Here is a 12,963-nt window from a genome sequence, read left to right as displayed (position 1 = left end):
ATCGATTACACCCGCGCGTCAATCGTATCCTGGTTTTTTAACACTTTTCTCACGTGTCCCGCTTCCATGACGTTGCATCAAAAGGAGCATATCGGCCTTCGGTTGTCAGGCTCTTCTATCTATCAGCGTTCGCTTGGAACGTGTTTGATCACATTTTGAAAAAAAAAAATTTCGGATTTGCAAGATTACACTCAGTCGAACGCGCGCGCAGGAATGTATTTCGGCGGTCAAAAAAAATTTCGGACCCGTTATTTTCCACTACGTCTGGCCGAGTATGTTTTCTGCCCTCGTATATGTCTGCACGCGCGCGCATAAATTTGTAGAAATCATATAGGTACCGAGAATGTGTCAGAATAAACATTTGCACTGCGAGACAGTTACAGTGGAAATATAATACAGTATATTTGATTGCTTGGTAAAAAGTTACAATAAACGAAATATAGATTTATCTTGCCATTAATTATGCACACGTCAATAAGCAATAAAAAAGAAAAAATTTTTGATGAGATACTGTCTGAGAAAGAAGAGAAAATTTAAAATTAAAAATGGAAAATTGAGTGGCCAAGAATTAAACGCAATCAAGAATTAAAAGAGAGTTAATAGAGATCGAAATTAAAGCGTCCAAGATTGAAGATTGATATTCGAAGGGCCGAACGAGTATAAAATAACGAATCGATTGTCGAGATTTTATAGTTAGATATTAATTGAAACATCGTTAACCAGTAATATTCTCTAAAAATTGAAGAATGAAATATTGTGTAAAACGAGCAAAGCAAATGTAACGAAAAGTGAAAATTGAGCCTGTGCACTTCGAGCGATTCACCACTCTAAGAAAGAGTAAAATTACGCTCTATAAGTTGGAGTGAGATCGCACTCCATTTGAGTGCACATCTGCACTCCATCCACTCTACAATTTTGAGTGAAAAATTTTGCTCTGTCATTTATCAGTCGATCTTTAGTAAATCGTGATTCACTAACGCTTTAAAGTGAAATCGTATCACTCCGGTAGAGTAGCCGCTCTAAAAATTTCAGTGAAAAATTTACTCCTATCTTGTGAGTGCCCGCATTTACTGAAATTAGGGTGACAACTCTCTATTTTGGGGTGACTATCGCAATCACTTTGTTGAGTTGTAATTGTTTTACTGGTGATCAGACTTTTAACCAATCACAGTTCGAATATTATCTAGACGACTCTCATCGTTATATTTATTTCATGCTCTCTACATTATGTGCGAGCCGTGCGAGCCGCGTGCAAGACATTAATGTGCGCAAAAGAGTTGTAAGCAACTGTAAAAGCTTTATAAGCTACTGCAAATTAAATCAAGTAAAGCAGGATTCAGTTATTGATATTTCGAATGAAAGGTATGATGTAGGCAGTGCAATACGGAATGTATATTATTTTTAAGTTCTGTTTTAAGTTAAAGCGTTTATATATAGTCTGTAATATTTGTATCAACATTGTACATTATGTTACAGGCGCCTTTTATTCTGCCATTCGATACTCAAATATACAAATTCTCGACACCACAAAAATCAATTTAGTCCTTGAAATCCATACGAGCATTAACACACTCTAATATATATTAATGGCGAAACCACTCTGTGGGATTTAGAGAATATAGATTGTCCGTTAAAAAAAATAATTAACGCTCGACTCGATTCGGAGTCTGCAATTTTGTATGCGCCTTCGCGTACAAACTTTCGCGCAAAAATCCCGCAGAACGGACGTGACGCGGAGTCTCGATATCGCGCGAGTTTCTTGGCGGTGGTAATTAAGCCGCCATTCGCGATTCTCTCCATTAGCGGCGGTCTGCGGTTCGCGCACCCACGGAGGTCGCGCGCGCGACAACGCACATTGCGACCGACGCGACGACGGCGTCGTCGGCGACGTCGCACACGTAAACACGTAACACCGTGACCACGTAATAATGCTGCCTTACGTACACACGCGACGTGCGTTGCATTCGCGCGAATTGCATTCCGCTTGCACGCCCGCTTGCACGCCTTCAATTGCATAACCGAATAGATTCGTTCGGGCTGTGTTCCACGATTGGCAGGCTACGCTTGACTAGATTATCACCTCTATTCCGCGCGCGCGTTGTGTAACGAGTAGGCCCCGCCGCGCCGTGCACGACAATGTTGCACTCGGATTGGTCACCAGATTCTCCGCGACAACTATTTTGAAATTAATTATCTCGCGTAATTAATTAGAGGCAGCTTGGGCTTTGTTCTCGTTTCTCTTGTTGACGATGAATAATAACGTTAATAACTATATGAGGCACTGGACATGAATTTTCTATGTAGCATTTCACGAAATTAATTGAGAACTTTTAAAACTGTTTCAAAAATTTTTATTACAGAAATATATATTTATATCCTTTTGAATATGCAAACACATTAAAAATTCTTATTCTTATACATCCTCTGCTCTCTCTCCTCTCCTTTTTTCTCCTTCTATTATACAAATTCTATAAAACTTGTTATGTTCATTCAATTTCGCGAGGAAAAATATCGCACGCTCTTTTTATCTATCTGTAGTATAGTGCAAAGTTTCCGCTTGATATCGCGAGATCCGACCGGCGTCGTTATTGCGACGATTAAATTGTGTACGTGCACACGAAGGAGCACGAGCCCTCCGAGCTTTTTCTTCGGAAGGCTCCCTTTCTTTCAAGACGGCGGGAGAGGCAGATGCCTCCCGCATGTGAAACGACGGGGAATGCGTGTCCACGACGGCCTGCAAATTGATGGCAATTGTTCCCCGCGTCCGCCGCGCCCGCGCCCGGAATACCAATTGTCGTCGATGCTAACTCCAGCTAGCTTAAATTGCACGCTAAACCTTCTCCGAGACTGCGCGACGCACACAATAAGAAAACGTTATTGCATAACGCTTGCCAAGGACAAGCGAGGTTCGCGAAGAAGATATGCATTAAATGCAAATAACCGTCCGCTGGCGGACGACAACCGACCGGCATCAGGCGCAACCAACTTGCCTTTATTACCACGCCTCTACGTAATGTCGGATTTCGGAATGTCAACTCGGAAAATCAGAGGACGGTATCGCGTAACTAAATTCGACATACATATACGGGACCTCGATGTATACAAAGTATAAATCTTTTGTACAAACACCTTCAAATACAAATTCAATCTATATTTAGATAATCAGATTACTTTTTATAAATTGTATTTATATTAATATAGATATTTTTAAATTAAAATTTAGTTTGAATAAAATGTAGTAATTGCAATTATAAATGATACATAATATTATTCAAATAAATAAACATGAACCTCGCTAAATATCGACGGATTCGGGTTTGAAACGCCGGCTGTCTTCGGAAGTGGAATGTAATTCCATCGCGGATGCGCAGTGATCCCAGGATGTTGACAAGATTTATTTAAACGGAATTGGCGTTAACTGACGGAGTTATTCCTCCGTAGTTAAACGAATCGCTGAATTGGAAAGTCGCTTGCGCGATCCCAAAGACGGGAATGCCTTTGAGAATTTAACGTGATGCAGATGTTATAACGCGTGTCCGTCATTGAATGCATCATGCGACATCCATAAAGCGATGTGACGCATTTCATTACACGTGCGGCTGACGGACAAAGGCGGCCATGGCTGTTGCGCAAAATTCACGTGAAAAAGGTAAAGGCCACGAGCGTAAGGATTCGTCAGAAGTTCGTACAAGAACTGAGAGGAAACGAGGAAATTTTTTATTGCTCCGCGTGAGATAAAATTACTCTCTGGAGGAACTTAATGAAAACAAGAAAGTACAGCTAGATAAACGAAATTAATGTTGGAGATAATTAAAAAGAAATAAATTACGTACGCCGTCTCGCTTTTCAAGAAAAATAAAAAATTCTCTGACTTACATAATTTTATCAAAAGTATAATAACTTATATTATTATTTAAGTCTATTTAAAGTAAGAAAAAATAATTGATTTATTATCACAAAAGTTAAGTAGGTCAAAAATAAAAATTTTTAACTGTTAAAAGAAAAATGAGTAGAAAACTAATTTATAGATATGTTAAATGAAATATAATAAAAAGTTACATTAATTGATTCAACAATGAAATTGTTTATCTGCCATTTTCAAAGTAAATATTAAAAATAATAGTAAAAATACTTCAAAAAGTTATAAAAAGAAGAGTATCATAGAATTTAGAGATCTGTCAGAAATATTATAATATAACGAAAGATAGAAATTTATAAAAATAAGTTATGCGTCATCACAGTCAGCTGCACATTGCGTTTGAAGATTAAAAGAGCGGACAAGGAGAACTGACAGATGCAGATGGAAGGTCCGTTCCCTCTTAGACGTGCTTTTCTACATTCTCTGCATTTCAAATGAAACAAGTGCACAGCGAAACGGCATTATGACATCCATAAACTATATTATGCCAACAAGATTGCACGTGTACATATATAATACCGCGATGTGGATAACAAAATATTATATAATAAAAAAAGCGTAGAAAGGACAGATGGAGAAATAATAAAGGACGATACGATAATTGAGATTACACACACAAGACACACACGTCAATGTTAAAAGAACCAATATTTTCTCAGATTTTTAATATTCAAATGTAACGAAGGATTTTTACGTCGTAATATTCAACTCGACGAAAGATGCATCGCAGATGCAGCGGTCGTTCTCGGTTCCAGTGTTCATTGCGGATTTCTGAGCGATAAACGAACGAACGGTGCACGATAGAGGGAACATGAGATCGGACAACAGAAAAAATGCACCGCGAGCAGATGCATAAGTTGAGGAGAGACGAGGCGCCTCGCCGGAGCCTATGCCACTTGACTCCACTTGGCGTATCTCTCTCTTCGTCCCTGGCTCTCTTTCTCTCTCTCTTTCTTACTCTCTCTTTTCCTCTACATCTCTTTTTATCCCGTCACTTCTGCGTTCCTCTAATTCCACCCTTGTACGCGGCCGCCGCTCTCTCAGATGCATCTTTGTACGGCGGATAAATGCCCGCCACTGTTCCGCTTTTTTCAAGGAAGAAAACCGCCTATCCTCTCCTCGAAACTGCGAATTGTCGTCGCGCGTTAAGCGTTGATCTTCCGCTGTCACGCCTTTTTCTTACGAATACTCCTCTCTCGAGCAAAAATTAGCTTAATAGTCTTGTCAATTTGTCCTATTATGTAAAAAATAACAGTTTAAAGTAGAATTTAATGCTTCGCGCAAAGTATACTTTGTAAGCTCCGGTCTTTTGAAGATTTACTTTAATAAGGTTATTAATTTTTCTCACTGATGGAAAATAATGGCGTATAATTATTGTTGAAGTTTATAAAGGAGAAAGTTTACAAAATAACGTCTTTCCGAACGTCGTTCGACTACCTTTGATCTCGTTACCTTTCAGATACGTATAATTTCAATCATTCTTTTATTTCTACGATGTTATTTCTAATCTAACTGATGTCATTTCAAATTTTCTCAAGTCGACGACAATAAAATGGTCGCGACGCGATTGTCCGAGTGGAAGGTCCAATAATAAACACGGCAAATTGGCGAGAAATCTAAAAATAATTGGCGTGCAAGCGTCGCTTCATCCTCGTCTTTGTCCTCGTCTTCCTTCGCTCAGTTCTTCTAATTTCGCTGTTTAAGCACCTGCACTTAAACACGTGTTTGTCTGCCCGTGCAGTTAAGCGTCACTCGACTCTCCGACTCGCATTCCGAGGACGAGAAATCGTATTGCGACAGACGCATTGTATTTCTCGTTTTCCATAAAAATACGCTGTAAAATATTAAAAGATGAAATTTAAACCAATACCTTGAGTTAAATAACATTTTGTTATTTTTAAATTATGACATGTGTGACAAAATTTATTATTTAAACACAAAATGGTATTATTTTAACATTTAGTTAAATTAATATTGTTTTAGTTAAATTAACGACATATTCAGTAGGAGCAGTGGCGACCTATGAAAATGGTTAAAAATGACTCAAATTGAGTATAATTTGACACTATACGAATTTAACAGTGTATCTTCCATTCCCCAAGATACCGTATTTAAGTTAATCTTCGTACGCAAATTGTCGTAAATCAAAAGAAGACACTTTTCTCCATTTCTTAAATATTATAACAAATTATTAAAAGACTAAAACCTGTGAAAATATATATCTCCGTTACCTCAGACTCTGAACTTGCGTCTTGTTTTTTTTTTCTTTACCGAGTCAGAGTAATTAGATTCTTTCGGTGTCTTTCGATGATGCCGACGAGTCATAAAGCGACCAATCGCGCAAGTCGGTCGGTTGTTGAGCTTGTTATCGTGATCGATCGGCCTCGGACCTTCGACTCCGATCAGCAGCCGGTCGAATGGACGGGCATTTCTGTCAATTTATGCGCGAGCATGTGATTCCCATGATTTCTCGGGTCACGATGCGAGCAATCACGAAATACCGACGCTCGACGGCTGTATCTCGTTTCGAGAGATATGTCCTCGTAACTGGCGCATCAACGACATTCAATCGGTCTCCAATGAACAAACAGTATTCGCTTTCAATTGATGAAAACGCGCTACGTGACGTATCCGAGGTTCATAAGGTTATTAAAAATCCACCCTATATATACGCGCGATATTAATGTCCGTTAATCGTTAACGTATTCATTACCCATCTAACCACCGGTGTATATTTGTGATTAAAAACAGTTTCAATTTGCCATTATTATCCGAAATGTTATTCCCCGATTATTGTTAGCGGAACTATTACGACAAATTGTCGCTATTACAAAGAAAATTAACGGGGCTAATTATTAATCCCGTTAAAAACGGGGCTAATTACATCGCGCGACCAGCGTTCATTGCGGCATCGTATCGTTTATCATCGTTTGCGACGTGTAAATAGAGCACGTTCCCGCGGACGGGCAGTTGCAGGGAACATCCGTGATTGATGCAAACGCACAATCGTGCGCGAAAAGATAAATGTAAAGATTCGGTCGCGGGGCGTTGAAATTCACGGTGGAGTAAAATTCAACACACACCCCCCCCCCCTCCCCCCGGGCACCGTTGCGAAATATTTGCGTCGATGAGGCGCTTAAAGGCGAGAACGATCTTATCTCGGACCGAGGATGAATATTCAACGGGCGATCGCAATTAACCTTTCGAGGAACCGCGTCGCGAGCTTTTAAATGGGGGCAGATATGTTTTTATCGGCTCGCTAAACGAGCATCATAAGACTGAGACGCTTGATTCTTCTTGACTTTATAAAATGGAATCAGTTATTGTAATTAAAATTTAGATATTACAATTAATTCTTATATAATTCTTCTCCACGATCATCTCCAAGTTCGCACGTAATTCTTTTTTATATAATGTTTAATGTGCATCTCCAATTTCTAAAGAACCTTATTTTTCCTTCACGCACTGTGATCAGCAGCGAATAATACGAGCCGATGGGCGGTCGATACAAACGACGACACCTGTATACTGGAAGTCGGTGTCGAGTTTCGTCGTGAAAACCGTCGAGGGATGCGGCGTGGCAATTTGAACTTTTCAACCGTACGTGTCTCAGACGTACGGTGCTTCTTTTCTTTCCTTATACGCGCGTCTCATCGCGTCGCGCCGCCTCGAAGCACTTCTCGCACAGTTGACGCGCGGCGCCGTAACCCGTACGCAATTTAAATACGAAAGAAATATTTTAATATTGAATCTCTTTCCGCGGCGCCGGAATTAATCAGCCGGCCGACTAACGAGATCCGAGACGAGAGCGACTGATAAGCGATTCCCTATTGAGCAAACGAGAGACGCCGCCCCCTTCGCTATTGAGCAAACGTGACGGCCGGAAAAATTTCGCGTCTACCCCACGACCCCTCCAGCCCCGCGTGATCTTATCTCCTTTGGCAATTTGAATGACATAAGAGCACCCCGAGCACTCGCCGGGAAATATTTTCACGGACAAACGAATCTAATTTTCACGACAATCAACGTCTAATTTGAATGCTCTCTGGAATATAGATTCATTCTTAAATGAAGAAATAACAGATTGTAATAATAACGAAATATTTCTAATTGTAAGTAAATTTATGCGCTATAGATACTATTATACTCTCTAAAAATCAAAGAGTGAAATATCATTAAAAACGAGTGAAATGCAAGTGTAACGAAAAGTGGAAATTGAGCCTGTGCACTTTGATTCGCCACTCTAAGAAAGAGTAAAATTGCGCTCTATAAGTTGGAGTGAAAGAGCACTCTTTTCGAGCAGCAGATCAGTCTACAATTTTGTCACTCTACAACTTTGAACAGAAAATTTTACTCTCTTAGAGTCATTTATCAGTCGATCTCTATAGTGATTCGTGATTCACTATAGTTTTAGAGTGAGATCGTGTCACTCCGATAGAGTAGCCGCTTTAAAAATTTCAGTGAAAATTCACTCCTATCTTATGAGTGCCCGCATTTACTCAAATTAGAGTGACAACTCTCTCTTTCGGAGTGAATATCGCAATCACTGTAACATATTAGTGACGAAACCACTCTATGAGATTTAGAAAGTACATACCTTTAGATACATATTGTTACCATTAATTATAATTTAAAAAATACAGTAGAAAAGCGATGTAAATGTGAAGATGGTTGGCACTCTCTCCTGGTTCCCACGTTGAAATTTCTCTTCGTCCTCGACGCTAGTAGCCGACGAGCGCGACGATCGCGCTCGCTCACTCAAAAAGGTTGTGATGACCACTAGGGCCTGGTAGATAGGCAAGCATCACACCCAGGTTGAGTGAGTCCACGCGATCGCCATTACTCCGCCGCCGCCGCCGCTGCTGCTGCTGCTGCTGCTCCTCATCTTCGTCACGTAGCGTTCTTTCCGGTTTCGAGACTCTTATCTTCTGCTCTCCTCGCTGCTCCCGGCACATGGCGAGAATGCTCCCGCGTCTCTTCTCAGTCTCGAAAATTACAGTCACGGCAGTTTCCGATATATTGCGTGCAGGAAAAACAACGATGCTGCAAATACCGCATCATCCTTCTCGTATCTCGCTCCAGTTGAGCAATAATTCTCGAATCAGAAAAACCGTAAAATTTTGAGGAAGAAGAAAAAGAAACTAGTATCTGACTGATTTAAATTATTCTTGATAATCTCGCTATTAATAATTTATGGCGAGTATGTTTTATCGTTTATGCTGCTTGTTGGCGTTATTTTAAATAATTTGCTTCCCAAAGCGCAGTGTGAGAAAAGAATATCTTAAATTAAAGGTAGATGAGAGCGTACTTTGCCGCACTCTATTTTCGCAAGTGGTTGAGCGTTTGGAATGCCGAACAAAAGGATTAAATCCTCGCGGGGATTAGGAATTTCCAGAAGATACCGAAAGCGTATTTTGTGCAAATCCCCGCAAATTGACCTTACGGCCATGCGATACTTAAGCTATGTGGGTTGACTCTGTGTGAATAGCAGAGAATTTCAAGCTATAGGTACCAGATCGCCTGATAAACGTACAGCACGCGATAAGAATGCGGAATGTTTTCAACTTCAGAAAAAAAATAGCGTCCGAACATTATCGTCTTGACGAAAACAGGACCTCTCGGAATACAACAAAGAATATTGTTCTCAATGGAAAATAGATCTGCGTTCGGCTTTAAATAGAAAACTACAAACCTGTCTCTCGGCATATCAGTTCTTAACAATTAAATCTTTCTCAATAATCTTTATCTTAAATAAAGTAAAGATTTTTTATTATCAAAAACAATTCATTGAGTCGATATCAGATTTCTCTAAGATAACGAAACTTCGCTTTCTATATAAAATAAGATTCTCAGATAAATATAGATTCTTAGCAAATTAAAATTGATAAATAAATTTATCAAGGTATATGTGATTTTTAAAATATACTTTTAATCTTTTCTCTTCCGTTGAACATTTAATTATCACCCAAGACCGATGAAGGGAGAGACTACTTCGAGGCGAAAGTGATTGAACGTCTCGCAGTTGGTAAAGAAACTGCGGAGACAATGACGGTAAGACGTAAGACGCAGGGATTATGAAGAGAGAGAGAGAGAAAGAGAAAATTTCATGGAATTTAGGGATGAAAGAGATTGATCGGTTGCGTTCTTTTCCTCGATAATTAGTCGCCGAGCAATTGGGATATTCTTGAGATTACAGAAAATTTCTTTACTGGCTCCGGCTGATAGTGTTCGCTATATAATCACTTAGCAGAAGATAGATAGGAGAATAGAATGCAAAGGATTCGAAATATCTGCAATCAGCCATCGAGACTTACATAAAAAAATAACTATCTTTAATATTTTAATTCGTAGTTAAAGAGCATAAAAGCATAAAAATTATATAAAAATGCATTTGCATATAATATTTCTATAAATTTTGTTTTTTATTGTTAATTATTTCTTCTATATTCTGTCGAAAATATTTAAATTATATTTATTTACTAGCTGGTTACCCGGGCTTCGCTCCGGAGGACATATGTAATAAGACACGCAAATAGTCTCTCTCTCTCTCTCTCTCTCTCTCTCTCTCTCTCTCTCTCTCTCTCTCTCTCTCTCTCTCTCTCTCTCTCTCTCTCTCTCTCTCTCTCTCTCTCTCTCTCCCTCCCTCTCTCTCTCTTCCTCTCTCTCTCTCCCTCCCTCCTTCCCTCTCCCCCTCTCTCCCTCCTTCCCTCTCCCCCTCTCTCCCACCCCGTAAAATTCTATCCCTACTTCATATACAATTTTTTAAGATTCGGTCAATTAATTCCCAAAAAATTGAAAAAATTTCGGTACCGGCTTCCAAAAAGATCGGTAACGAAAAATTATACACTTTATAGCACTCCCCGGAAAATTCTACCCCTGTTTGATCTATAATTCTTTGAGATTTGGTCAATTATTTCCCGAAAAATTAGAAAAATTAAAGAAATCGATTTCCAAAAAATCGGTAACGAAAAACTACACACTCTATAGCACTCCCCGGAAAATTATACCCCTATTTTATATGGTTTTAATACAAATTCGATCCAATAGTTTTTAAGTTAAAAACGCACTAACATACACCACCCGTAAGAATTAAAAAAATTAAAAAAATCAGTTTCCAGAAAATCGGTAACGAAAAACTACACACTCTATAGCACTTTCCGGAAAATTCTACCCCGTCTTCCCGGAAAATTCTTCCGTAAGGATTTTATATAATAGTATAGATTACAAGTAAATAAATTGAAAATATCATGAATCAAGCTTATGATTGCCAATCTTTATTTTTTAATCCTTACTTTATATTTAACATATATTGTATATATTTTTCTTAGATAAATGCAATTATTTCTCGATAATTGAAGTCTTAAAAATATCTCTCATTATTTTTTCCGTGTACTGCAAAATTCGCGTCAATTTTAAGAAGACATCGTGGAGAACTGACTTCCTCTCAAAAGGAAATTTTGATCACGTAAAATTTATTTCAGTTTAAAAAAAAAGTTTATCTCGCAGAAAGTGGCATATTTATTTTCAAAGGTCGATTAGGAAAATATATGCACGGTACCGACGCAAGGAGAGCATTAGCTCAATAATAACTGAAGATCTGGTGAAGGAAGTTGATCCATATTTTGCTCGCATCCCGGCGCTCCTTAGATATGCTAATTTGAAAGCGACGATAGTCAGGGATCGGAGCGACAAGAGGTAACACGATGACATCGCCTTACGAAAGTGGCGTCGTCGTTTGCCAAGTCGCCGAGGTGACAAAAGCTCGTAAGCGAGTAAGGAGAGCGACGCCGGTCAAATAGACGAGATTATACGCGTACAAAGGAATACCTAATAAGTAAAATATTTCCGCGGCTTTTGTCGACGGCGCGAATACTCGACGGTATATTTGTCGCCGCCAGCAGCGTGCGCTTTCTCGCACGTCTCTACGCCTTGAGACACACACCTCCTCATTATTCGCCGCGGATCGTTAATTGGACGAGGCTGAAATGTCACGCCATCCGCGAATCCGTGACATTCGTGTGAAAGTGCGAAATGCCGCGCAAAGTGAGCACGTTCTTGAGTTCGTTGTAAATCAGAGTGAAATGTACAAGAGCTGCAAAATGTCACGAATTACAATTATATGTATCTATATATCAATGAATTAAAACTCAAATTTTCTTACTTCACAAATCAAACGAGGATTGACGTTTCATTATAAGGTCTCACCTCTAAAGTTCCATTTTTAATCAGTCATAGTTTGATTATGCTTCGACGTATTACGCATCAATATTTCAAAAATTACAAATTACACCAATTAATAATAAGACATATTTATTCAGACACACCTAATTTTTTAAATTTGCCAAGTACTTTATATTCTGATTCTCTAATGGATTAAAACCAGCTTCGTGCTCGCAGAAACGCAGTTCGACAAACACTGGAATTTATGATTAAAAGATAGCGCGTTCTCCCCTCGCGTTTTCGGTTAATGTTACGAGCATCGAAGCTTATTCACGAGAAGCCCGCATAATCGCGAAAGCCCTTCAAGTTTTCCGGCGAGGTGTCAGCTTTCGTGCCCTCCGACGTGACTCCGAACCCTCCGTCATTTCGCTTCGTGTCCCTTCTGGTGTTCTTCGAACGCAAAAAAGTTATACGCGCGTACCTCGATCGAGACACATTTTGTCAATGAGACGAAATGCGATACGCGTTGAAGGGCTAAAGGGCTGTCTTTCTCGTCGCCGTCGCAGCAGCGAGGGGTGAATCATCGAGCGAAAGTCCTGAGATTTTTCGCGCGTTTCTGACTCGGGTGTAAAAAGAAAAACCGGGAGATTTTATGCTTCGCGCACATTTGTATCTCGTGAGCGTTTCTCGTTTTGCATACATTATACATGCGGCAAAATTGAATAATGTCGCGTTGGGGACGTCGCGTTTCGACATCGCAATATCGCGTTTATGCTTGTCATTATGCTGCGTGCCGCCAGGGTGATTTACTGACTGTCGAAACGAGAATGCGGACGTTAATCTAAATGTCCCTTTACCCGTTTCTGTAATAGTATTCATTGGTG

The 12,963-nt window shown here is 39.6% G+C and overlaps 1 protein-coding gene across 2 annotated transcripts in view; it reads right to left on the bottom strand.

Moving 5' to 3' along the window:
* Mmp2 (Matrix metalloproteinase 2) overlaps window positions 1–12,963 on the bottom strand; it is a 103,763-nt gene that overhangs the window by 65,348 nt on the left and 25,452 nt on the right. The window contains exon 1 of one of the 2 annotated variants that reach the window (XM_071721664.1): window positions 1,945–1,994. The exons of the other annotated variant lie outside the window; for it this stretch is intronic. Within the exon in view, the coding sequence (XP_071577765.1) occupies window positions 1,945–1,979 (35 nt within the window). The 5' untranslated portion in view covers window positions 1,980–1,994. Of the gene's footprint in view, window positions 1–1,944; window positions 1,995–12,963 lie in introns of those variants that run through there. 2 annotated transcript variants of the gene reach the window in all.

Source organism: Temnothorax nylanderi, unplaced genomic scaffold (assembly GCF_030848795.1).
Source record: "Temnothorax nylanderi isolate EJ_2023f unplaced genomic scaffold, tnyl_v1.0 TNYL_tig0432_pilon, whole genome shotgun sequence".
NCBI lineage: Eukaryota > Metazoa > Arthropoda > Insecta > Hymenoptera > Formicidae > Temnothorax > Temnothorax nylanderi.
The sequence above is the reverse complement of the archived record's forward strand: the minus strand, read 5'-3'. Positions and strand labels throughout refer to the sequence as shown.